Here is a 26,441-nt window from a genome sequence, read left to right as displayed (position 1 = left end):
GAAAAAACAAAACTACACATACACATACACATAATGCCAGACATGCAGGACGAGACTGGATCAAGTTAAACTGGTTATTTATGCGGAAAAACATCCTCCAATCTGGATTCATTTCATAAATAATGTATTTTATTTTATTGCATATGGCTATTAAGGAGGGCATCCATGGTCAATACAGACTAAATACAGCATACTAATCTACTCCAGTTTATTCTCGTCTTCAGCGGCGTCACGTGACCCCTATATACAGCATGTACAGCGGAAGACAACAGGGAGGGTGACTCTCTTGTTGAAACACAATAGCGAGAAATATATTTAACATCTTGATATTCTGAAACAACATGTACCCAAAGAAAACACTGTTTAATAACTGTTAAAGTTTATATAGCAAAAAATAGTTTAAATTTAAGATTAAGTCAGGCAAAATGTACAAAGACCCAATATACAGCATGAAGTGCGGCAAACATAACACTCACACATTTTGGTTCCATTCTGTAAACTAAATTAAGGATGTAAATATTGCATATGCCTGCTCTTCTTGAAATGTACAGGATGAGGGGAATTTAGTGTAGTCTCAATTTCTCATTTTGCTCATTTCAGCTACAGCAGGGACTTGTACCATCTGTGTCCCGTGGTGACCGCTCCAGAGCATGGAGGGTACACCACATCTGCCTAAGAGTGCTGTTGTCAGCAGACCAGTCTCACTGTCCCTGGGGGACTTAGTTACGAAGCAAATACAAGGCAGGTTTCTAGTCCCCTCACTAGCTGAAATTCCAGGGGATTCTTCAACATGTCAATAAAGTACTGCGCACACCCAAACGGTCTTTCCCGCTAGTGTTGTGTGCCCGGTGCACTGCCGTCATGTGTGGCTGCAGGAAAGTGAACCTTGAGAATTCGCGCAGGGTAGGGGTCAATTTACATTCAACTTTGTCTTGCAACACAGCCTTCTTCTACAAGCTCAGCGCAGACGCAGGAAGACAGCTGCATTGCCATTAAATATATTTTTAAGACATGGGATTTTTTGGTCATCTTCTAAAAAGCCTCTTCTTACCAATGTATTATTCTATAGTGATATATATCTATATACTTATATATATATAATATATATTCTCCCAAACAAAAACAAAATGACAATAAAAAATAAACCAGCAACTCGCATTTCCAAGAATTAGTGTAGCCTCTACAGGACTATGAAGGAGACAGGCACTGGGGGGTGGGGGGTGGGGGTGGGGGTGGGGATGGGGGTGGGGCGTGGGGTAGGAGGCAGGGCCTCCAGCCCTGCGACGGAGCAGCAAGGTGACTGATGGATATTCTGCTGGCCAGCTCAGCCCTTCCAGGTGACACATGAAACAATCCCACAACACTGACATTTCCAGAACACTGAAAATAGAACCAGGGTAGTCTTTGTCAAGAACTGTTGACAAGAAGCATGTGCAGGGCAAGAGGCGGGTTTTCTTCCTCGGCTGAAGGCTGGAATGCCTCCCCTCCTGTTCCAGGCATCCTTGCTGGCCAACAAAGTAACATTATGGCAGAGATAATACATTTAAAAACAAAATTTGCCAAACCCAAAACAGCCTTGAGCTTTGAGCATGCCTACATTGAGTTTTTGGTTCAAGGAATGCGAGCTAAGGTTCAGACAGGAGGCTCGTAGGCAGGAGAAAAGGCTTTTGCCGCCTGAAGTACTTACACGAACATCTACAGAGAGAAGAGTCAAGAAGCCTGTTAAAGGTACAAAGGGAGATCGATCCTTCCCCACCCCATCCCCAAATACGGCTGACGATTTCCAAAAGGAGGCTGATCCAGTCACATTCAGGAATTATTAGGATTAATCCATCTCCAAGTCCAATCCCAAGGAGAATTGTCAGTCCCACACCGGGCTCTGTGCGTAAGTAAACCCTGCATGTACCTGGACTGGAGTCCACATCCACTTATCAGAGAGACGGAGGCCAGCATGTGACACGCTGGGGCAGAGCTGCCCTGTACCCTGCCAAACAATCCGGCTTTACCTTGAACTGAGGTAGGACTGTGGTAGTTTTTGGCTATAAGCCAGTAAATACCAGATTTGACCACTTTCATGGGCATTGTAGCATCTCCTTGCACGCTGAGGGATTAATCCGCTTTGCCAGACTGAAAGTAACAAAGAAATGACAGCGATGGCCAGGATTCATGAAGGCCAATGGAAATGTCTGATCTCCGGGAGTGTACTCCATCAAACTCATCTAGTTTACAAACAAAACAAAATGCAACACAAACAGCGCGATGGTGACAAGTGCCCCTTGTGGGAACAGGCGAGAGAGGTGGCCTGGCCTCTTGGTTCCTTATCTAACACAATTCACAGAAGTCTCAAAATGTAGAATTGCTCCCACGGCGAGGGAAGGGAGCAGCGTTGGTTGGAAACATTCGAAGCATTTCCTTCTGATGGATTCGGAGTTCGATGTGGCAGCGGCGGTGATGGAGCCTGTAGCTCTTCACTCTGAAAAGGAAAGATCAGATAATTGGTGAGCCATGCTCCAGGGACCACAGGGATCTCCCCCAAACCCACCATCCTGCACTCAGCAAAGAGGTCAGGCAGGAAGGGTTATTGCCTTCATGACAAACATCTGTGCTGGAGGGACGAATGACAACTCCCACATGTAACCTCACTAGTCAGCCTCTGACTCCACAAGGGAATAAGGGCTGCCTGGAGTCCACTCCAGGAAACTAACTGCCTGTTATCTTCCCTGTTCTTAAAAATACACAGACTTAGGCAGGGCAATACCGTATGATGGAACTTGTCTGCTGTGTGGTCAAACACTTGTACAGCCTACAGATGATTGTAAAACTAGTAAGGGAACCTCACGCCTTTAATTCCAGCACTTGGTAGGCAGAGGAAGGCCAATCTCTGTGAGTTCGAGGTCAGCCAGGGATGCAAGTTAAGACCTGGTCTCAAAAAGCCACCCCCAAACTTAAAAGTTCCTCAGCCACACGGTTTTCAGCACCCCTCAGAGTGTTCATATCTCCCCAAGTACCAAAGTTACCAACTCATGTGACCAGCTGCACCTGTTTTTTTTCCTTCCATGGAGAACCAGTGTATCTCTGCCAACTAGGTCTCCATTCCTAGTGTGTAAAGTCCGTTTCCGTGTGTGTGTGCGTGTGTGTGTGTGTGTGTGTGTGTGTGTGTGGATATATACTTACATTCTTTTGTCAATGGATAGCACAATTTGGAAAACTGATGTCATGTCATGATGACCCTCCTTTTCATCTTAAAAGCTCCTTGGCTTTTAAAATAAACTGGCATACTAACTTTACATCACTCTCCATGATGATGCCTACAAGGCCACACTGGGTCTCAAACTTCTCAGGCCTCTTCTCTGTTAGCTCTATTACTATCTTCATCATAAAGCCAGACAAACCGAATGGAATTCTAGCCTTTGACTCTTGAACCTCCTTCTCTACTGAGAAAGAGTGTGTGTGTGTGTGTGTGTGTGTGTGTTCGTTCTTTTCTTGAGTTCACAGCAAGAGGTTTGCAATGTGCCCTGAAGCAGAAAAGGAACTCTCCCCAAAAAACACCCAATCACAAATAAGAATGTGAGGCTACTCTTCAACAAAGCAGATATGTACACAGAGCCTGTCGGGTGTGAGGCTGACACCCCCCCAACTCTTTCTACCTCCCCTGAGGGTGTGACATTTGGAGGCTCTGCAACTTTGGGTTTTTGTTTGTTTTGTAAGTTTTGCATTCTTTAGGACAATCGAGAGATAAACATTATGCAAACAAAGTCAACAGACATTGAATTCAGTATTTCTTCCTAAGGAAAGGTCCTGTCTTAACCATCAGTCACTGTGTTTTCCATACCAAGAGCCTCCAGGTTACAGTGGCACCTGACTGCTGACAGACCTCAACAAGCAGGGGCCAAGTTTCACTCAGGTGACCCTCGCCCAGTTAGAGTCCCACAGGAGAACACCAATCAGGTTCACTCTACACATCACTTAGGGAGATGAACTGAACCCATGACCTTAGAAGGGGCTCTGCAAGGTCTGCACTTTCTTGGGGATGACATCCGACTCCAAGAATCAGGACACATCAAGGGAAACTTGCTACAGTGTATTTGTGGGCAAAGCTTGAGCTGCGAGGCAGGAGGAATGTCACTCCCTGTGCATGGTCCTTTTAGCAAGATTCCTACTGAATTCTATTCTCAGGTAGAGTCTCTTCATCCATAAACAGTAATTTCCTGGGAAGACGAATGGGTGTCCAGCACTGTACAGCGGGACAGGGAGATCAGACAGAGCACTGAGGCGTGCTCTGAGACCTGTGTGTTCGGGATGGGCGACTCCCACGTTTTCTCACACAAACACCAGGATGACACAATGTATTGGAACTCCTACAGTCCACAGATGATCACAATACTAGTATGGGGATCTCAGGACTCGTTGGGGATCATGGGACTTCAACCTCAGTGTCTACACACTAACAGAACCACAGTTAGCAATAGTTCCTTAAGACATGTCTTGAGGTGACTGCAGTGATGACTGAGACAGTGTGGGAGACCTGGAGAACCTCTATAAATATAAACAGGAGAAACCATCAGAAGTGATCCTATGGGTGGGGGTGAGCTGCAGAAACAGGAAATCAAGGAGACTCTGGGAGCCTCACGGGACCCACATATGGTGGAAATTACTTAAACTGTGTAAAGGTGTGCTACATTTATCTCTGCTGCATTTGTTTTACTATGTAAAGATGTGTTACATTTGTCTCTGCTGCATGCATTTGTTTAACTATGTAAAAATGTGTTACATTTGTTTCTGCTGCATTTGTTTAACTATGTAAAGATGTGTTACATTTGTTTCTGCTACATTTGTTTAACTATGTAAAAATGTGTTGCATTTGTTTCACCTTGCCTGTCTAAGGCATCTGACTAATCTAATAAATAGTTGAATGGCCAATAGCTAGGCAGGAAAGTGATAGGCCCGACTGGCAGCAGAGAAAATAAGGAGGAGGAGAAACCTAGAAAGAGAAGAAAGGAAGGAGAGAATGAGGGAGAAGGAGCGGGACACACTCAGGACCGGGAGCCAGGCAGCAGCCAGCCAGCTATGGAGAAGCAGGGAAAGTAAGATATACAGAAGGAAAGAAAGGTTAAAAAGCCCTGGGAAAAACATAGACAAAGAGAAACAGGATAATTTAAGTTACACGAGCTAGCAAGAAATAAGAGCTAAGATGAGGCCAAGCCTTCATAACTAATAATAAGTCTCCATGGTTGGTGGTCCAGAAAGAAAGCTTGCTAAACCCACTCCATGGAGCCCTAAAACTGGGAAGCTCCACTAAAGAGGGTGGGTAAGAGAGAGAGATTCCATCCTTATGGAAAGAAAGAAGCTGGCTGTCTTTACACCAATGTCCAAAACATCCTTCTGGAATGTGAGCAGGTGGCAAAATCTACATTTCACATGCTGGCCAGAGCCCTGATTACCATAGCCAGAATAACATATGCCTGAGGAGGGTCACATTCAGGAGGCTAGCCTAGGCCTTGAGGGTTGGATGCCTAAGATCAGGCCTCTGCCCTCACCAAAGCTCCTACACCCTTATCCCAGTCCATCAGGAGAGGGAACAAAGCCAGGAACTGACCCAAATACAAACTAGGATGTGTGTCATGCGCCTGTGAACTGGAATGTAGGTCCTATGCCTCTCTGTTTACCTTTATTGGGCTGGTTCATATAGAATACCAGGAAGGAAAACATTTTCTAATGCTGCTAATCTGACATCCCCAACCTTAAATATTTATAGTTCCTAAGGATGAGATGCCAGTATACATTTATTTATTCATTACCTATGTCAAATCCACTAGAGGCAACACAAGGGTTATTAATTTATGACCACTCTGCTCTGCATGTAGTTTCCGAAGGGAGAGACTCTAGGCTGCCCAAGTCACAGTGATAAAACAGAAACTCAGGAAGACCCTGCACTGCTCATAGGAAAGATCCACAAACCCTTGTCCTATTCCTGGTGGTAGTTTCTATTGAGACTGGAGTCACAGTACTGGAAATTCCTTGCAATTCTACACTCCAATCCCTGAGAGCAAAGATGACCTCTTCAAAGTAGCAAGAGCCTGGAGCCATAAAAAGCAGACAGAGAGCAACCGCAAAAACCACCAGCAAAGAAACTTCCGTCCACATGTCCTGCCACAGAGCCCAGCTATGCTTCACCTTTGCTCAGTTGTCACTGATGACATCTGTCACTGGTATGTCCCATGTGGGATATAGCCCCATGGCCAGGCCTCCTAAGTCCCGGAGGACGAGCCTTCAGGTCACCTTTTTCCCCAGCCAGAAAGAATTCAAGGAGTGGCTCCACCTCCAAAGGCTCCGCTCAGAGCTCAGTGAAAGAGGAGAGGGAGGAGGAGAGAGGACAGGAAGAGACAGACACTGCTGAAGGACCAGGGAGAAGGTCTTCGCAGTGCATGGGACAAGCTGCAAAATAATGAAGTACCGCTGCCCCATTCAGCTGAGCACCGAGCCCAGAATTGTTAGCAAGACCTAAGACAGACACCCGGGACACCTGACTCAGGGGGACTCCTACCTTCCCTTGTTTGACATCAGATCTTTCACATGTCAGCCTTTAAGGTCCCAGGCATACACCTGGGTCAGGACAGCTCTGCCCTCGGGAGCGCCAGACCTCCGCAAGCCTTCTCTCTCACAAACAGCCCCACCCAGACCCTCACTAGGAGCCCCAGAGAGGTTCTGTGCAGTGCAGAGAGGAGAGCAGGTGTGGACCAAGAAACATAAACATAGTCAGGGCTCTGAATCGCTAGTGCTATTTAGAGGAATATGGATTTGCATGACAAAAGAAAACCAGAGGCCACTTAACTTTATATTTCTACAAGCAAATCAAATTAAGAAGAAATGAGCCCTTTGGTGGGTTCCCACATCCTTCAAGCTCATCCTGATGCCCAGTGTAGGCTTTTTATTAAAACACAGAATTAGCTTGGAACGCAGGCTTTCAGTTGAAAGAGAAATTCCTAGAACAATATGCCTGATAATTTAGTATCTTCTTACTTTGCTAAGAGCATTTAAAAAAAAAAAAAGGTCAGGTTGGGTGTGATAACAAGGCCACCAGAAATTCTAAGAAAAACGGTTACTTAACCTTTCCTCTAAACTGGAAAAAAAATCATTTAAAAGGAAAACATGGATGATTAAGCTCCCTGTGTCAGCCTGCTTGAGAGTTCGACTTTCACGTGAGTTCTCTCTTCCACCGACAATTAAAATCCTTTCATTTTGAATGCTTGTTATTAAACAAACTCCCTGCCTTCGAGTTGTAACTTGCTAGTGACACAATGAGTCCCAGAAAGGAGATGAGATGTTGTAGCTTTCTCAAGGCTGGAGTCCTTTACTCGGCTTCCTTCTTCAACGAAGGCAGCCTCTTAATGGCCCATCTGCGGTGTGCTCAGAGGCCTCCCAGCCTGTGAAGCACCCCACTTCAAACTTCCTCTGCACACCCAAAGCTTCTCCCATGGGAACTTGCCAGCTCAGCCCGGGAGGCTTTTACAAGCTAAAGTTTCAATGGCTGCTTCCTAACTTGGGCATCTAGTGTGCTTCTCCCTAACAGGAACCCCCAGCTTCATGCAGGTGCAGATCCAACGCCACTGGACCAAGCTGTTTTCAAGCTTCAGCCCAAAGCCCTGGGAATCCAGTCTTCTGCATCCCACGTTAAAACCAGAGGAAGAAGCCAAAATGATGAGGGCCTTTCAAGCGGGCCGGGGTGGAGGGTGTGTGTGCGCGGGTGGCAACTTCTTCCCAGGTTGTCAATGGGGCTCCCTCTGGCCTCCAGGACAGATGTGTGGGACTCAGTGGGAGGGAGGGAGTCACAAGAGAACACTTAGCCCAGCCGGGCTCCACTTCTGCTCTGCATCATTTGTTCGGTAGTGTTTTGCTTCCTAAGAAATGGTGCTGTGTGTATCAGGGAGGGTTACAGCATGATGCTATGGGGCATATTTACATAGTGGAAAGGTTATCAGAGGTGGATTAACCAGTTCCTTCCTGGCTGGCACCTCTGGCTGTATTCCGGTCGCAAGAGCAGTTAAAGGTTACTCGTTTTTAAAACAAAAACAGCAGTTCCTAATTTAATTGTCATACGTTGTAGACTTCCTAAGAGCCACCTGCCCCATGTACATCTGTCCCCTCACCCCACCCTCGCCACACTTTACCCGGCCCCATGACAACCAGCCAGTTTTATTGAGCTCTCTGCACATTTAACCTGGATGTGTTTTGTTTTAAGATTTTATGTATGAGATCATGCAAGGTTTTTCATTGGCTTTTCATAGAACGCCCTTAAAAGGATATTAAATACCCGTACTAGTATCTGATCCTATTTAATGAGTAAGACTAGGCGATTTACACATGCCTTGGGAAACTAGCTAGCTTGCTAGACTGCAATGTGACTGACCATCATGTCCTCTGTACTCGGGACACTGTTCGTCAGTCAAGCTACGTTCAACCAACAGCAGCAGCAACAACAACAAAATTCTTGTAGTTTGGGCCACTTCTCAGAGCAGAAAAGATAAACTCCAAATGATACCCAGGAGGAATACTTCCGTCTCACAAATGATGATGGTACACAGCAAGGGTCAGGCATATCTCTGGAAATAAAGTCTTACTGGATCACAGCCACTGTCACTCACCTAGCACAGCCAGGTAGCTATGACAACCAAGCATGACCCTTCACTAGCCAATCTCTCACAAAACCAGTCTGCCAAGCAGTCAAGGCACATGAACCCACCAATATTTAACAAGGAACCCGAAAAGAAGACACAGGCAGGTTGGTCAAAACTGCTCAACCCATTTTCCACCTGTGTGTTACACCTGAGACTGATACCCCTGGAAATTATCTGCAAGCTTACGCACTTCAGAAATGCAATACCGTCTGCTAAAGGCCACGCTATCCTCTTACAGACCCCGAGAGTCATAAGACCCAGTGCGGAGCCAGCACTACTCGGAATGATCCTCTCCAGCTTTTTAATGCACAGCACGGACCAGCATCATCTAGTCACCACCAAACGCAAGCTTTGTTGATACTCAGCTTCCCAAAGGAGACTGTGACACCTACCACACCTGCCCCAATCTGTCTTGGGCCGCTTGGAAATGTGATTTCCCTTCCACAGCTGAACCAACATTAAAATTACAAATGTTCTCTACGAGGCTTCCTTCTTCCCTCAGACGTAGCACGCCTTTGTATGATGGCTTACACTGATGTAAACACCATGCTTTATGTACAGTATAACGATGCTTACAAATGGAGTTATAAAACCTATTGTCTTCCTGCCAAATTATGGAGAAGCAGAATAAATACTCAGAGAGGATTCATGCGCTTTCCTTCAACTGATAGCCGACCAGCTTGGGAGCTATGATGGCTCATACTAATTTGTGACTTTGATAGGATCTATTGTCAATTAATTGCCTCGGGACAAACCTCTGGGGCATGTCTAAGAAAGACATTTCTAGATTGGTTTGACAGAGTTGGGAAGACCCCACCCAAGCACCGTGGGTGACACCATCCATGGGTTAGCATCTTGGACCGAGTAAAAGGGAGCAACTGAGCAAGCATCACCGCGCATCTGGTTTTCCCGATGGCGGATGCACTGTGACCAGCTGTGTCCTGCAGCCACGCCTTGCCACCATGATGGGCTGTACTCTCACGCACTCCGTGAGTCAGGACAAACCGTACCCAGTTGCTTTTATCAGGTGTTTTGTCGCAGCAACAAGAATAGGAACCAAAAGCAGATGCTCCGTGGGGCCTCTGCCCAAGCTTGCACCCCTGTGAGCCACCTCTCCCGAGCGCCACTCCCTGGGGAGCACAGGAGACACTCACTGCAGCCATCGCTGCTCCCTGAAGCCCACATGGCTTCCCAAGGTTCAGTGGGATGTGTAAGCGGGGTGCATGAGGCTTCAATGGCCAGAGTGAGACCCAAGGTGGACCCAGGACCACGACCACCAATCAACCAGGTAAGTCAATCAACTCAGCTAAGTCAGTCACCCCCGCTCCTGAAGATAGCTCAATTCTCTTCCCTCTGCCCCTCCTGTCCCCCAAGCATCACAGTGAAACTACCAAAGGAGATTCTGTATAGAAACCATAATGACTACAAACAAAACATACATGGATATTGATTTTCTACATCAAGGAGCGCGTACTTGCAGCATGACTCACGCTCTGTGGCCAGACTCCTTCGACTCCAGTCATGCAGGCATGCAGCCACACGCCACGTTCCCAACTACAAAGACTTCTTCAGACCCCGAGGCCCTGAGCTGCTGAGGAAGGCTGGCTCCTCTGGCTGTTTGGGGAGTCACAGCAGTAGGGCATAGGGGACCAGGTGTCACAGCCCCATCTCCTCCTAAAATGCCTCAACAATGCAAACAACTGGGATTACTGGGAGGCACGTGGAACTATGCAGGCAGGTCCTGGCAAAGGGGGCACCGACCGGCTGACTGGGTGAACATGAGGAAGGAGAACTCATGTTGGAGGGACTCCAGGACACTGAAAGCTAGGAGCCCCCAGAAGCCCAGGGCATCTCCGCCTCTCTGTCCATGACAGGCTAGAGTCGAGTCAAAACCTACTGTATACCACCATGGTACAGGACCCAGCTCCCACAGCAGCTGCCCTTCCCTGCCCCGCCCTAGGCCCCCGCTGGCACACAGTTTAGTCAGTTCCACAGCATCCACAGGGACTCAGCCAGCTGCACATGCTCTTGCAGTGAAAGGCCAGCATGCTTACAAGGTGACCCAAGCCCTCAAGTCCATATGTGCCACACGCTTCTGGAAAGACAACCTCAGCTCGGGATGCCTGGGTCAGAGGCAGGGTCAAGGCTCTTGGTGACAGAGAACGGTAGTAGACAAAGCCAACCCTCCTGGATGGCTAGATGGACCCAAAGCAAGGACATGCCACCTGTTCCTGTCACTCAGGCCCAGGGGCAGAGGCTAGAGACCCATGTAGGTCAATCAGCAGACCAGCCTATGTTCGGGGCAGACATCTTATGAAATGTCTTCTCCCAAGCCCTCTGCACCAGCTGGATGGGACAGCTCAAGAGAAGGAAACCCAGCAGTATCCAGGAACGGCACCTCAGAAGGAAGGTTTGCAGGGAGATGATCCCATCTCACAGTCAGAGGATGAACTATGGAAGGCTGGAGCAGGGAGGGAGGAAGATGGACCACAGAGGGAGAAGGCCTTTTCGAGGAGAGTGCCCTCAGGAACACCAGCTTATAAGCTGATCTGACTACGAAGAATTTTCTATAAGTATACATTTGCAAAATTCAGTCTCCATTAATTATGGAAAATAATTCTTTTCCCCTCGATTTCCCTCGGAAAGAAAGCAGCCAGTTATGTTTTGGCTTCAGGAAGGATAACAAGCCATGGAGGTGAAACACAGAGGGATAAGCCCCATTTCTAGCTTGTCAGATTGACAGTGCTCTAAAGCACTGCCTCTACAGAAACTTGTCAAAATGTAATTCAGCACAGTGAGGCTGAACCGATTCCAAACACCAGCAAGTTTTTAAAATCATGCATACTATTGGCCGGAGACATCCTTCATGTATGTTCCGTACACCAACAGTCTGGAAGAACTCCAAGCTCCTGTGTGCTCTTGGGAAGGGATGCCAGATCTTCACAGCCAGAATAGCATCCAAGGTGACCACTGGAGCCTGTCATGCTCGCAGTCCCAAGTAGCTCGGTTTCTAAATTCGTAACACAAAACCCAGCTTCTCAGCGGTGCTCTCTAACCCACAATGTGGTAAATCCTGCTTAATGCTTGGAGTCTCCAGAACATTATTTGTAAAGTGGAGTCATCTAAATCTGCTTCTAAGCCCACTTCATCATTTCCCCATCCGACAGGGGCAGCCAAGATTCTGAACAGGGGTGAGGGTAGGGCGGTGGCCCAGGACGGACCTCACTCAGGGAAAAGGACAGGAGAGGCTCCCCCCCCCACTTGTCTGACAACCAAGAAGGCATAGGACAACAGGGTCATTACAGTGACAGGTGGCTCCCGGCATGTGCTCAATTACAGGGAGGCACGCTCAGGGAATCCACACACACCATATTTGGAAAATAGACTCTTCACAGCACGCCAGAAGATGGAAAATAAATGAGATTCCTAGTTTTTACAACTAACTTCATAATTAAATACATCTAGAAGACACCTCAGAAAAAGAAAACACTCATTTAAGCCCACAAACTAACTAAAGACAGAGCAGAAGCCTGATATACCTGCCCCCCCCGTCGTGTGTGTGTGTGTGTGTGTGTGTGTGTGTGTGTGTGTGTGTGATGTCAGCTCAGCGTCCAGCTTCGTTCTGCCTAATCTATCCCATCCCCCTCTGAAGCTGAAGGAGCAGAGATAAGCTGCTGTTCTCGACTTACAGCTACCTCTGGTTCCAGGAACAGCAGAGACTCCCAAGGCAGTCCCCCTACCCCGATGAAGACAATCACCTATGAACACACGGGCGGCCATCCTGCAGGAGCCAGCTGTCCCCACAAGCAAGAAGTGCTTCTTTGAACCATCTTCAAGAACCAGAACTGAGATAAGGATGATGAAACCACACCTCAACAGGGACAGCTTAATTACATAAGACCCCTGACCCCAGCCCTAATGCTTCCCCCATTTAAACCCAACACAAATGTCAGTGCCCCAAGATGGACCCATGGTCACACCATACATGTAACCATTCCTCCTCTATTGAGTACACAGAGACAGTGGCTGGGACAGGTCTGTTGGGCAGCCAGAGTCCATTCTTCTGTGCTAAAAATGTTTAGAAAGTACTGGACAGACCCGTGATGGGCAGGACAGTGAACTTTGAACCCGACCCCCCCTGAACCTGCAGAAGCTGCCTTCGTTCTGGTTTGTTTGTCCTGTGAAAGTCTCCCGTCAGCCCACTCTGGGCACACGCTGCTCACGATGGCAGGCTCCTGGCCCAGGACTGCCATCTGCTAGGGAGCAGGAGTCCCCTTCTAGGATGCAGCCAACATAAACAAGACAACCGCCTAGAAAACTAGGTCTTCCAGCGCTCTGCTTCAGTCTTCAAATCGGAGCATTTAATGAATTCTTGGTGTGTCTAAGATTCTTTTATAAGAATCACACCACCTCCAAAGGGGGCGGCTGCATCCAATTCAATATGAAACACACTTGCCATCATGTAAAAATGCAGCTAAATGATTTTCCCCACAATTTTTTAAAGGACCTTAAGACTATTAAGACCCCCTTGGGATACCTGGTCCCTAGAAGATAACCATGGAGCAACAGATAGATGATTAGCTACTATCTGGTCCTGAGGCTAATTCTAAATTGGTGTTTCCAAATCTACTCATCATTAAGTGAGTTAATGACTCATCTCTTTGGAAGCTGCTAACGGGCTGTGAGGGGTGCATGGTATTCCACGCACAGGACCCAGAAGCTGAGGATGTTAACTCGGCCTGCATCACCAGTCAGCAAGGCCAGTCCTGTCCTGAAGAGTGAAGGAAGGCTTCAGTGTTGCCAGGTAGCCTCAGCCTTCATGTTGAACTAGCCTAGAAACATTTCTTCTTCTTCTTTTTTTTTTTTTTTTTTTTTTTGGTTTTTCGAGACAGGGTTTCTCTGTATTGTTTTGGAGGCTATCCTGGAACTAGCTCTTGTAGACCAGGCTGGCCTCGAACTCACAGAGATCCGCCTGCCTCTGCCTCCCGAGTGCTGGGATTAAAGGCGTGCGCCACCAACGCCCGGCTGAAACATTTCTTCTTAACAGCATTCCTCATTCCCCTCTGCCTGTTGTAGGAGCAATCTTCTCACTGGGCACATTGTTTTTCTACCTCAAATGCCTCCTTTGGTCCACACCCAAGCGGTCCTCCCTAAGTTGGATGAGACAGCAGAGGGGCTGGTGGAACCCGACATACATGCTCAGCTGCTCGGTTATTCCACAGGGGCAGGCTGACCCCAGGAGAGAGCTAAGCAGTGCTTGGATGTCCACCCATGGCACGCCAACCTCTGTACCACCTTCCCCAACGCTCTCCTGGGGTCTTTAATAACCATTTTACCCTGGTTAAGTCTGACCTCGAATCACTGTTGAGAGGGGTTCCCACTGTGGTTCTGTGTCCTCAGATGCAGTTCTGGAGCCCCCTTCCACAACCCCTGTTTTACCCACTGAGTTGAGGGGTTTAATGTACTTGGATGCTAAATCTTACATCACGTATTGTGTCCATATCCTGTGTTCTTTACTAAAACAAAGACTGCGAGAAGAATAGAAATGTTTCATTCAGGACAGGTCCAGGAAGCATGGCTGGACCATGAGAAATTATCACCAGGAGTTAAGCTCAAAAATCCATGAAAAAAAAAAAAAGAGTTCGTGTGGGGGGGCATTTGGAAATTAACACAAAGAAGTTCTTGAAACTGACAGGTGGAAACCAACTAAAAATAAAAAAGTAAATGAGAGGTATTTCCCACAAAGTCCATCCTTCCATCCGTCTTCCTTAACTGTTCCCATTTTACTCTGAAACTGTAAGGAGGAAAACGAGAAGGAATGGGAAATAACTGCTACACAACAGAAACAGGGAACTGAAGGTCAGCTAGGAAATTCTGAGGCAGAGTGCTTTCATGTGCTCTCCAAGCTGGTAACCCAACAGAAAAGAGCCTGGGCTAAGGACCCAAGAGCCCAAACCTGCTCCTCCCTTTGTCCCTGCACAGGTCACCTGACCCTCTCTCTGACCAGCAGGTTCTGTAACCCATCAAAAACGGAGTCTGGGGCTGGAGAGATGGCTCAGCTCTTGGGAACATTGGCTGTCCCTCCAGAGGACCTGGCTTGGATTCCCGGCACCCACACAGCTGCTCACAACCCTCTGTGACTCCTGTTCTATGGGATCTGACGCCCTCTTCTGGCCTCCTTTGTTGGCAGGCACACATGCATCACTTTGCGTTCCTCACATTTCTGGATTGTTAATAGTACACTTTATTCCCTGAAGATGGCCTGAGTTAAGTTCACAGAGTGAGGAGAGAAATCTCGTGTCATAGGAATAAATATTAAAACACTGCACTGTGACCATGCAAAAAAGTAGAGTCACCCCTAATGTCAACATAGGGCTTTTGAAGCAATAATACAACTGTAACCTAGGATGAACTATACAGCTTACATTTATGCTTTGAAAAATCTCAAAGCTTAAATACCATGATAAATCACCAACTCTCTATAGATTAAAAGAATAGAGAACCAGTATTCTTGAGGTGACTATATAGAGATTGAATATCCTCAGAAAATACATTAGCATTCAAGTCTCAATTAGGTAGAAAAAAAATATGGGTTTTGGAAAAAAACAGTACAGGAACACAAACACGAGCTCTAAACAAGTGTTTCTGGAAAACCTGATACTTTTACAAATAACTATTAAAAGACTTAGTACTTAGAGTTCACGTAAAGGTTTATTTTTAAGATGTATTGTGGATCCAAATGTTTGGCTCAATTTCAGTATATGCACAATAAGTAAGAAATATTTTGCAAATATCATTGCATAAATACCACACCAAAGAAAGTGGAATCATTTGCCTGCTCTTTTTGGTACATCTTTGGACAGATAACTATGACCGTAAACTCAGTAGTTTTTCTAGTTTAGCTGACAAAGAAATTGCAATTATTAAATGAATTGCTTTATCAGTCACACACAGCCTGTACATTTGAACCCAACTCCATTTCAGCATTCTAACACAATGAAGTCAATTAAGGCCGCCAAGCCCAGAAGTGTCTGGCACATTCCGCGCCCAGCAAGCAGCTCCTGGTGTGCAGATTGCTTCCCTGTCTATTCCAACTTTCCTCTGCATGTGTTACTTCAGGGCACCCTCAGTAGGAGCCTAGGAAACTAGCCACCAAAGACACCGAAAGAACAGTGGCCACCACTTCCCTACTAGCTCCCTCCAGAAACACACTGTCTTCTCCCCTGTGCTATCCACTCAAATGCACCCTTTCCCCTGCAGTCTTGACTGATACAGACCAACAAAAATAAACAGAGTATTCTGTTCAGTGTCAGAAGGCAGGGCTGCCACAAAACCTATGTAGCAGGTCATTGTGGAGACACAGAAATTGTACACTAAAATGGTAACATAAAAATTCTTGGCACATCTTGCATTAAAACATACATTCTTTTGTGCTGGTCTGGAAACTGAAAGGATTCCACGCCTATAGTTAGTTCTCTAGGCAAAGGGGATGAATCTGGGGCTCAGCTCCCCTCTGAGTCCACGTGGCCCCCACCCTAACTGGCAACTTAGATACAAGAATAAAGTTACATTCTCCCTTAAGTTTCCAAGGTGAACAGAAAACATTCAATTCTGTACTAGCCAATGCCCCCTTCCCCAAACAAAACAAAAAGCTGGCTGGCCTGCTTGCCAAATCTGATAGCAAGGTTACCTCTCTCTTAGAAAATGCTTCCAGAGAAAAGGTGTTAATAGGAATCTAATAGCACACCTTTATGTCCAGCTGCTGCCATGAAAATTGCTCTTTTAGGGGCAAAGAGCAAAGAATCCAGCATGTTCCTACCCTACAAGCAGGAGGCACAGTGATGAAATCAAAACTTCGGGAGTGACCCCCAAGTTAAGTCAATAAACAGAACAGAACCCCTGCTGAGCGCTGGCTAATTAAACACCTGAAGTTTGAAGGCTTGGCTGTTGGTTAGGGATCCCAGCATTAAGAGTCAATTTTAAAAATGTATATTCTAATTACACATCCTCATCTTGTCAACAGCTCCTAATACCTGAAAGCATCACAGGAGGGAATGCGAAGCCTGCTTTGAAGCCAGGGTAGACAGCCGGCCTGTTTTTCTTAATTGTTCTGCTACTATGTAATCTGAATATCTACATTGTTACTTTCATTCTCTCCCCCTCCCTTCTAGAACAAATCTTATTTTGTTTTCGCTGCTCTCCTCTCACGTCGCTCTAAAGCTGGGCTACCACCTGGCTTTACGGAATTCTTAAAGAAAGGAGGTGGGGTGGGTTTCTCAGAGCACCGAGCACAGTCAACAATGGGGTCAGGGAAGGTAAGGCTTAAGCAGGCATTGTCTCCATTCCCAGACTACTGCGAGTTTTTATTTAATTAATTTTTAATTTAAGAGAACTCATTTCCAAAAGTACTTTGGCTGCCCACATTCCCGACAGCACAGAACTGCTGTTTTCCTCACCCTCATTCTGTAAGGGTTTAGTGACCCAGCAGGGGTAGGACTCGAATCAACTGCTCTGCGGACTACACAGCCAGACTCACAGGGTTGTGTTCTCAGGAGGAGATTAGCAACCAGAAGAACCCTGGCTTCCTCGCTCCGCCTTCTTCCTTGTAGGCGATACTTCAGTAAAGGCTTTTCTTTCAATAAAGGAAGCAGACTGGCCACGTGACTTTCATTCACCAAAGCCAGAGTGTTTCCCTTAGCACCTCAGCTGCCTCTTAGGAGGTGAGAGCCACCCTGCACAGCAATATCTCATCCCCCAGGCCTAGGTGGCACCTACTGAGGCTTGCAAAGACACTGTGCTGGCTCCAGAGATCTCTTCCAAAGGCAGAACTTTCTAGACTAAATCAAGGAACCCCCCCCAAGCCTCCCAGCTCCTTTGGAAACACCCCACTTATCTGACAAGCTTGTAAAAGAAGGATGTATGAATAGGGTTTTGATCAAATTGAACTAAATACAGACCCTTCCCACAGCACTTATCTGTCCGCTCAGCCCTTCAACATTAGAAACTAGCAGCATGAAAATCCCTCTACGGAGGAAAACTAACATTTTAGGGAGCATGCCAATCCATAACCCTATTGTCAATAATTGTGTAAGAAGTGGTTTTAAAACACAGTTAATCCAATTAACTTTCAGTTCCCAAACAAGACAATAATAACCAGACTGCACACATACCTTGGGGTACTAGCGTCTTGTCTTAAGAAGCTTTGTAAGAAACCCACCCCCCATTCCCAATTCAAGCACACTCGACTATGAAACACTGCCAGAACTTTACATCTGTCTATATTCTTTATGTACCATACACTACCCAGGTTTAGCTACATTATTCCGCGTCTGTGTAACTCATGAGGTCTGCCCAGGAGATGAGCCAGTACCTTGGGATGGGAGCACAGAGCACCTGGGCAGAGCTTGGATAGCAGTGAGGACATTCTGCATTTCAGCCTCAACTCAAGCTTCTAGCCTTGCTTCCACAAATGGCCCTCTCAAAGCATACAGCTCTACAAAAAAAATTTCATCTGTGCACACCACCAATTTCTACCTGGATGTGAGCTACACATAGACATTCATCCAGGGGTTCTCGGGGCTCCTTTGTGGCTTAACAGACATCAAGGGCCCAGCTCTGTGGGCCAAGAATTGTTCACCTCCCCCAACCTACTCTGATACTACTCTCTGCTCAAGTCAATTTGCTAGAAATCTAATTTGGCATGTATGCCTCCCTTTGAACATGTGGCTTTGGCACAAGAGAGGAAAAAGAGCTATCTGTTTTACTCTAAAATACCCTTCTTTAGGAGGTTTAGCATAATATCCACAGAACTCAGAACAACAGTACCCAAGCTTGCCTTCCTGACTGCTGATTGGAAGAAGCATTGGTGATTTCACGCGTGTGAATCCTGCAGGCTGACAGGAATTTTTGTCCTGGTCGGAAACAGTAGGCAGGACTAGATGAACCAGGTGTCTAAACAAACTTCCCCTTGCCTTCAGGTCAGCATTCTTTCTCATATGCCAGGGAAGCCTCTTTGTGGAGGTAGTGACCGTATCACAAGCTGCAGAGTGTGGACTTCAGCTGGGGGGATCCAAATAAGAGACCACCCACCAGCCCCAACTCTGCCTGTTTACCCACCCCCTCTACCAGGGACATGGAAATTGTTAAGTGGGGGGGGCACACAGACGTTCCCCATTGCTCACATGCCGCTGTGCTTACATGACCTGTGGTTTAGCTAGCCTCACTCCCCAGCCTTAGAAATTTTGTGCTGGTGGTGGCGTTGGTGGCGCACGCCTTTGATCCCAGAACTCAGGAGGCAGAGGCAGGAGGATCTCTGTGAGTTCAAAGCCAGCCTGGTCTACAGAGTGAGTTTCAGGACAGGTTCCAAAGCTACAGAGAAACCCTGTCTCGAAAAACCAGAAAAGAAAAAAGACATTTTGTACTATTTAATAAAACTTTTTCAAAGTGACCTTCACCTGGGAGACTGACCATGAAGGAGACACTCTGCCTCCTTCTAGCTGATCTAATTAGATGCTGAAGTGCTGTTCCACTGGTACTTCCTGGAGACTCCTCTTCCTCTGCTCCAATGAGTAATTATAACGAAAGAACTAGTTTTTCACCTGTTACCCTAAATAATGGTATTGGCCCCTGACAATATGCCTGAAGCCTATGAATGAATTAACAGCCCCCAATATGCTAGAAAACACAGTCTGAATGCAGACAGCATTGCCCCGCCCACTCTGAGAATCCAAAGTGTATGGTACCAGTCAGTCCAGCTAGCAACCCCATCCAGAAACAGACAGGACGGGAGAGGAGTGGAGCTCAGCCCTCCAGCCCCTCTCTCTCTTACACTCCAGCCATTTCTGAGACAGGCGCTTGGCCAGCTGCACAGCAAGCCCATCTTTATGCCGGTGGGTATTTGAAAACCCGGGAGCAGACAGAGCCCTCCAGTCCCACTGTTCCTGGGAAAAAAAGACCTGCATTTCAATCCCTGATCCCAAAACATGGCTGAGTGTTAGCGCCTGGGGTGCTCTGAGGAGCCGAGCCCATCCTGTCCCTATGCCAAATCCCATTCCTTGTTCCCCACGAAGCCCACGAGGGATGTCCAGTGGCTCCTGAGTTCCCAAACCCCCCCAGGGATTTATATTTATATCCAGCATTACCTGGGGACTTATTAACAATGCCATTTTGTCACCTTCTGGACCTGCAGCACCAGAAATCCTGGGAGGTTTACTTGCCTAGTACCCACAGACAGGAAACCCTCCAGGAAACTCCCAGTTACGCTCAGGTGAGAGCAGCTGCCGTGGGACTGTGCAAGCCAAGCCGCACTGCGACCGTGTCCCTTATGAGAACGCTGGTGCCTCTCTGATGGACAAGCTTGGCAGAGTCTACACGAGGACTGGAGATGACAGGAGTTGCTGCTATGAGCAGCCACCCCGACTCAGGCTCGCTCCCTGAGGGACTGTGGTGTGTTTCAATAAACCTTCTATCTGGGCAGCAGCGGCCTGGGGCCCAGGCGCTCACACACACAGCCAGTAGCAGGCGCCTTTCGGCACCCTCAACGGTGAAGATTGAAACAACTTTCCTCTGGAGTGGCCACTCCGCCCCCAGATGGGAAAGGCAGGACCACAAGGACCCAGACAAGAGACCTAAACCAAGGTCAAAGTCCCCCCCACCACGGGGAAGGCATTAAGTCTACACAAAAGCCAAGTCCATGTTCCTGACAAGCTCTTTGGGAAAAGACGATAATGACACGGCAGCCAAGGAACCACTAGGGAGGAGTGACATCCAAAGCCACCCCATACTCTACCCTCCCTCCCAGCCTCAAGGTCAAAGGACCTCACCTTTCACGACTGTGGCTTCCTTCAAGTGATGGGACAGGAAGTCGATGCTGGCATAGGTGCTGGCAGAGGACAAGGCTCCAGTGCCCGGGCCCCCACACACCCCACTGCTGCCAGTGCTTGCCACGGTGCCGAGGAGCCCCCCGAGGCTTCGGGTCCGGCCCCAGGAGCTCTTGTCTCCTGGCTGGGGATGCGGCTGCTGAGTCTGCGATAAGGACCCCTGCTCATCCCTCACGTCGATGGCGATATAGTTGAGGCCGTTCTGGAAACCCACAGAGGTCTCTCTGCGCATGGGAGAGCTGCTGCCTCCCGGACAGCCAATCAAAGCTCCAGGCTGACCTGGGTTCCATGGCCTAGCCTGTGGCCCTGGGGGCACAGCCAGCGAGGGCTGTGCCTGTCCTGGGGAGGTGGGCGGCTCATCGTTTCCTCCCAGGGAGCCACTGCCTTCACTGCTTTTCCTGAGAGAGACGTTTTCCACGGAGGCAGAACTGTGGCGCTTGGAGTTGTGGGCAAAGGAGGGGGACACTGGGGTGACTGTGGTCGTAGAGGAGAAGGTCTCTGAGCTGTGACGCCGCCGCCCCCCCCCTGTGGGTCTGCACGGATGACCTTGGCACCCCGGTGGGGGTCAGGGGGCTGGCTGACTTGAAGAAAGGCCTCCACCCCAGAAACCTGATCCATGAGACTCAGGCGCTTCAAGCCAGATGTGGGACTGGTCACTCGGGCACCTTCTGGCTTTGGGGGTGCCGCAATAGGTTGTGGCGGGGTGGCAGCCACACCAAAGGCCATCTCGGTGTAGTCACCATTATCCCCAGGCTCCGAGGACTTGGAGGAGCCAGCAGTGGGTCCCTGGGAGGTGGCAGCTGACACGGGAGGCAGGCGGTACAGCTCTCCTGGGGCAGGCGGCAGAGGCTGCTGCAGGGAAGAGGGGGGCGCAGAAGGACGTGGGGGCAGTGGGGGGTACGGGGATGAGGCCTCTGGGGAGAGGAGGCCATCCATGGAGCCCGCTGCGCCCCCCACTGTGGGTGCCAGGCTTAGGGGACTTGGGAGAGCTGAAGTCCAAGTTCATGTAGTCGGAGAGCGGGGAGCGCTGCCGGCTGTCACTGCTGGTGCCTGGGGTACCGGAGCCCAGGGATGAAGCAGGGCTGCTGGCCGAGAGCAGAGAAGAGGATGAAGCCGCCGACGCCAGCAGTGGAGGGGCAGGCGGGGACAGGCGGGTACCTGCCTCACCGAAGTCAATGTTGATGTACTCGCCTGGGCTCTTGGGCTCTGCGGGCAGAGGGTACTCTTGCATGCTGGGAAGGGTCTGCAGTCCCTCCAGGGACAAGCGCGTGGGTCGCACTGCCCTACAGCGCTGGCCCAGGAAGCCCTCGGGGCGGCCAACGCTGCTGCCACTAGGCCTCATGGGGGAAGGCACTGCTGAGTGGTGAGGCTGGGTATGGCCGACCCCAGCTGCCCCAAAGGTGCCAGTCAACTGGGAGGTCCCTGGGGTGGCCTGGGGCTCCAGCCTTTCCTCTTCCAAGATTCGCCCCACAGGGGAGCTCATAAGCACATACTGGTCGCTGTCCCCACTGCAATAGGGAGCCTTGTAAGAGCGCGGCAAAGAGCTGTAGCAGTGGCCAGGGACACCTTTGAGGCCCTCACCGCTTCCACGCAAAGCTGCTGAGAAAAAGTCGGGCGGCGTGCCCGCAGCGCCAGCCTCGCTGGGGGACATGTTGAGGTAGTCCCCGTTGGGGAGCAGCTTTGGGTCTGCGTTCTCCATGGACAGCTTGGACCCACACCACATCCGCATGTACCCGCTATCCTCTGGGGAGCTCTCCGCTGGGGAGCTGGCTTTGTAGCTGCCTCCGTTCACCGGGAAGGTTCTGCCTGGCCCCGAGGCGGGTGCTGGCACTGCTCCTCCCGAGGGGGGCAAAGCTGTAGCGGCCACTGACCTCGGCTGCATGATCTGCTTGGGGGCAGACACGCTGGTGGGGCTCATGGGCATATAATCGTCACTCTTGCAGCTACCGGGGCCACCGCTCCTGAGGACCGCCCCAGGGGTCATGGGCATGTAGCCATCATCTGCCCCCAAGTTACTGCTGGAACTCTTGTGAGACCCAATCTCAATGTCCCCATAGTCCTCCGGGTAAGGGTGGTAGGCCAGTTTAGGAGAGGACGCGGGGAAGGGTGGGCAGAGGCGTCCGGAACTGCCAGAGAAGGTGGCCCGCATCAGAGTGTATTCATCCAGGGAGGCAGAGGAAGGCTGGGGTACTGGCCGCTGCCGGGCAGGCGTGGTCAGGGAATAAGTCCTCTTCCTCAGTCCTCTGTCCAGGTCCTGAGCCCCATCCCCAGAGACCCTACGGTACGGGCGGCCACAGTGGCTCAGGGGTCTGTCCATGCTCATGTACCCATAGAGCTCGCCCCCACTGCCGTCCCTGGCTGGCGGGGTCTCCGCGATTGACTCGGGCGTGTTGCTCCTGTGGCTACTGAAGGCTCTGAGGTCGCCAGGGCTGGAGCCATACTCGTCAAGTGACATGAAACCCGGGTCACTAGGGGAGCCGGAGGCTGAGGCACTGCCGCTGGACGGACGCTGGCCTTGGGGGTGGTGCAGCGGGTGAGGCAGGTGCGGGTGGGGACCGGGAGGAAGCGGGTAGGAGCCTGAGCCGTGCCCACTGCTGGAGGATAGGCTGCCAGGGCTGGTGGCTGCAGGCGGCGAGTGCGCCACGGGCATGGACATGGAGCGGCTGTGTTGCAGGGCGCCCCCTGCCGGCGCCAGCGTCACTTTGCTCGGGCGGCCTCCGCAGCCGCCGCTCAGGGTGTGCGAGCGACTCAGGGGCACGCGCACTGGCCCGGGACTCAGGGGGCTCCCGGCTACCGACATAGGCCTGCCTCCCGCTGCCCCGGCCCCGGCCGCCGCGCCGCCATCGCCCTCGCTGGCCGTACGGACCCGGCACGAGGTGCACTTGGCTGCTGGCGGGGTGGCCGCCAGGCTGTCGGTGCGCGAGCGGCGCACCAGGCCGGTCTGGCTAGGGGGCAGGTTGACCAGGTGATGGTGGCGGCGCGCGCCCGGCACGCTGATGGGGTGCGTGGCCGACGATCCGGACGACTGACTCTTGCTTCGAGGCCGGAACTCAAAGAGCTCCTTAAGAGCCTTCATGGCCTCCAGGATGGTCTCGTGGATGTTCTGTGCCACCACCGAGTCGTCGGCTTGCATCCACAGCTCGCCGGGGCCGGTGACCGCCGAGCGGCCCACCTCGATGAAGAAGAAGCTGTCCGAGTGGCCGCAGCGGCGGATGTTCATAAGCTGCAGCGTCACCGACGGCTGTTCGCAATTGAGCTTCACGAAGCCGATGGTGCGCGCAGACAGGCATAGGCGGTAGACACCGGTCAGATTTTTGCTCTGGCCCAGGCCCTTGGGCTTCAGGTTCACCTGCCACACCTCGCGGTAGACTGCCGTGGCGGGCGTCACGAGCCCGTAGTTGTCATCGGAGCCAGCGGCGCCTGCCGAGCCACCCAGGACGCCAGGAAGAGAGGCGCTGCAGGACCCGCCGGTGGCCGCGATGCCCGAGCCCCCATCGCCAGAGCGACCCTCGCTGACCAAGTCGGTGAGGGCGCGGTACCAGCCCTCCTGCTCCTGCTCGTTCTCCGCCGCCACGGCGAAGTACTCGTCCTTGGTGTAGAGGGCGATCAGGTACTTGTGCTTGGCGTCCGCGCGCTTGTTGATGTTCAGGCAGCAGTCGAGCGCGATCACTCGCTTCGGCGCGCCCGCCTTGCTCCTCCACTTCTTCTCGCTCTCGTAGTACTCCAGCCGCGGCGGCTGCGGCGGCGACCCCCCAGCCGCGGCCGCCTCGTCTCCGCCTGTGCCGGGGCCGCGCAGCACGAAGAAGCGCTTGTGGCCGTGCTTCTGCTTGCGCAGGTAGCCGCACTTGCGCACGCTGTGGTTGTTGTTGTTGTTGTTGTTATTGAGGTTCGGGCCGTCCCCACCCGCCGGCGCGGGGGGCCCAGGAAGGGGCGCGCTAGCCATCGCCGCCGGTTCAGGCCGCACCGCCCGGCTGGGCACGCAGGGGATGGCGAGGGCCGAGGGGCGCGGGCGGGGGCGGCTCCCCGCCACCCGTCGCCCGGCCGCCCGGCCACGCGCGCGCGTCCCCCGGGCCCAAGCGGTGGTCTAGGAGGCGCGCGCCGCTCGGTGGCGCAGGGCTCTCGGGCGCTCGGAAGGATGCTCGGCGCGGGCGGTGGCCGCCCCCCGCCCCGACTGTCCGCGGCTGCTGCCTCCCGGGCTCTCGGGCGGCGCCCGGGGACTGGCTGGCTGGGCCGAGAGTCGGGGTCCCCGAGCCGCGGGGCCGAGCTTAGGACGCGCGCCGCCGGCCTGCTGCCGCCGTTCTGCGCTGCGCGACGCCGGGCTGCGTCCGGACTCGCGGGGCCCACGCCGCCACCGGGGCCGCTGCTTCTTCTGAGGCTGCTGCTGCTGCTGCCACCGCCAACGACGACCCGGGCTTGTCGCGGTCCCCGCCGCACAGTGAGTAACACATCGCGCACCGAGTGACTGAACTAAGAGCAAAACAACACGTGACTCTGCGTTACGCAGGCACACTCGCGCGGACGCCCCGCCCCGTCGCCCCGCATTGGCGCCGCGTCCCCCGACGGACGGCGAGCCCGGCCAATGGGCGTGAGGCGCGGGGGGGCGGGCCGACACCGGGGGCCGCGTTTCCCGCCGTCCCCTCCCCCTCCCGCCGAGGCTCGGCCGGGGCTCGGCGGGGGCCGGGCCGGGCTCATTAATCAGGGGCTCGTTGTGGGTGCGGGCGGGGGCGATGCCACCCAGGGCGGGAAGCTGGCCACGGAGGAGGCGGGTGCGGGGCTTGTGCTCCTGCCTCGCTCCCTAACTGGCCCCAGGCTTCCGCCGCGGAGGGGTACGGGGGCGGGAGGTCCGAGCTGGTGCGGAGCGGCGGTCGGACCCCAGCAGCCGGGGTGGGCGCGCGGCGCAGGGCGGTGCCCGCTGTGGGTGGCAGGCGCGCGGCCTGGCTTGTTTACGAGCATCGCTGCCCGCGAGCTCTGGGTCGATGGCAGCTCCGTGCCTTTTCCCGGCGGCGAGCCGCGCGAGGGGCGCCCCGGAACCGCCCCACCCTCCGCGGGCGCCCGCCCCCGCCCCCGGCCGTGGGCTCTTTCCGGGGCGTCATCAGAGCCATTCACTTGTCAGGTTCCCGGGAAGTGGAAGTCGCCTGTTCTGGATGTAATAGGAGAGAGGAGGAGGGCGTGTTGGCGTAGGAAAATGCGGTTTCCATAGTGCCGGGAAAGGGCGGGCCTGGGCGGGAGCTGGGAGCGGGTGCTGGCGGGCGTCCTCCCCGCTCCCCGCGCCCTTACCGCTGCCGGTCCGCACCCCAAGCCCTGCTCACCCCTCACCCGGGCTACCGGCGGGCGTCGCCGTACCTAAGAGCGCGGCCGCGGGCCCAGAGCCAAGCCAAAGATGCCCTTGAACTACTGCTTTGAATTTCTCTATCTACGTGGCCTTTGTGACTTTCAAAGTCGAGGGCAAATAAGCACCCGCACGTCATGTCTCTTAACTGACAGAGTGAGGGCCACTAGAAAGAGCAGGCTAGGAATCCTGATCGAGGTGGGTAAACAAAACAAACCCTTGCCCATGGAGGGGTAAGGAGTATCTAAAAGAAACAATTCGTGACAAGAGTTTATCTTACAGTATAACCTTGGTTATTTTGTACTGAGTCCTGGAAGTTCGCCTTGGAATGCCCTGCGTAATTTACAAAAGTCATTGCAAATACAGTGACATGTTTAAGAAAAACAATTGCTCATTGTGATTTTGAAGACCGTGGATGTTTTAACATCTGTATAAAATGTGCCTTAAACACTAATGGTGAGTTTTACTTGCGAAGGTAACCCTCGATAAATTGGTACTGTTCTATTTTTAACGTGCATATGGTTATGATGAGGATTATTGGTGAGCAGCAAAAGTTTT

At 51.5% G+C, this 26,441-nt stretch overlaps 1 protein-coding gene across 1 annotated transcript; it reads right to left on the bottom strand.

The window, feature by feature from the left end:
- Window positions 1–107: 107 nt before the first annotated feature.
- Window positions 108–24,575, bottom strand: Irs2 (insulin receptor substrate 2). Its single transcript, XM_005077355.4, is given in 4 exon segments — window positions 108–2,473; window positions 20,498–21,077; window positions 21,080–21,508; window positions 21,510–24,575. Coding segments are annotated over 4 exon segments (4,002 nt in total). The 5' UTR covers window positions 24,498–24,575; the 3' UTR covers window positions 108–2,468.
- Between the last annotated feature and the right edge of the window lie 1,866 nt (window positions 24,576–26,441).

This window comes from Mesocricetus auratus, unplaced genomic scaffold (assembly GCF_017639785.1).
Source record: "Mesocricetus auratus isolate SY011 unplaced genomic scaffold, BCM_Maur_2.0 Super-Scaffold_100031, whole genome shotgun sequence".
Classification (NCBI taxonomy): Eukaryota; Metazoa; Chordata; class Mammalia; order Rodentia; family Cricetidae; genus Mesocricetus; species Mesocricetus auratus.
Note: the sequence above shows the minus strand (reverse complement) of the source record. Positions and strands in the feature narration are given on the sequence as shown.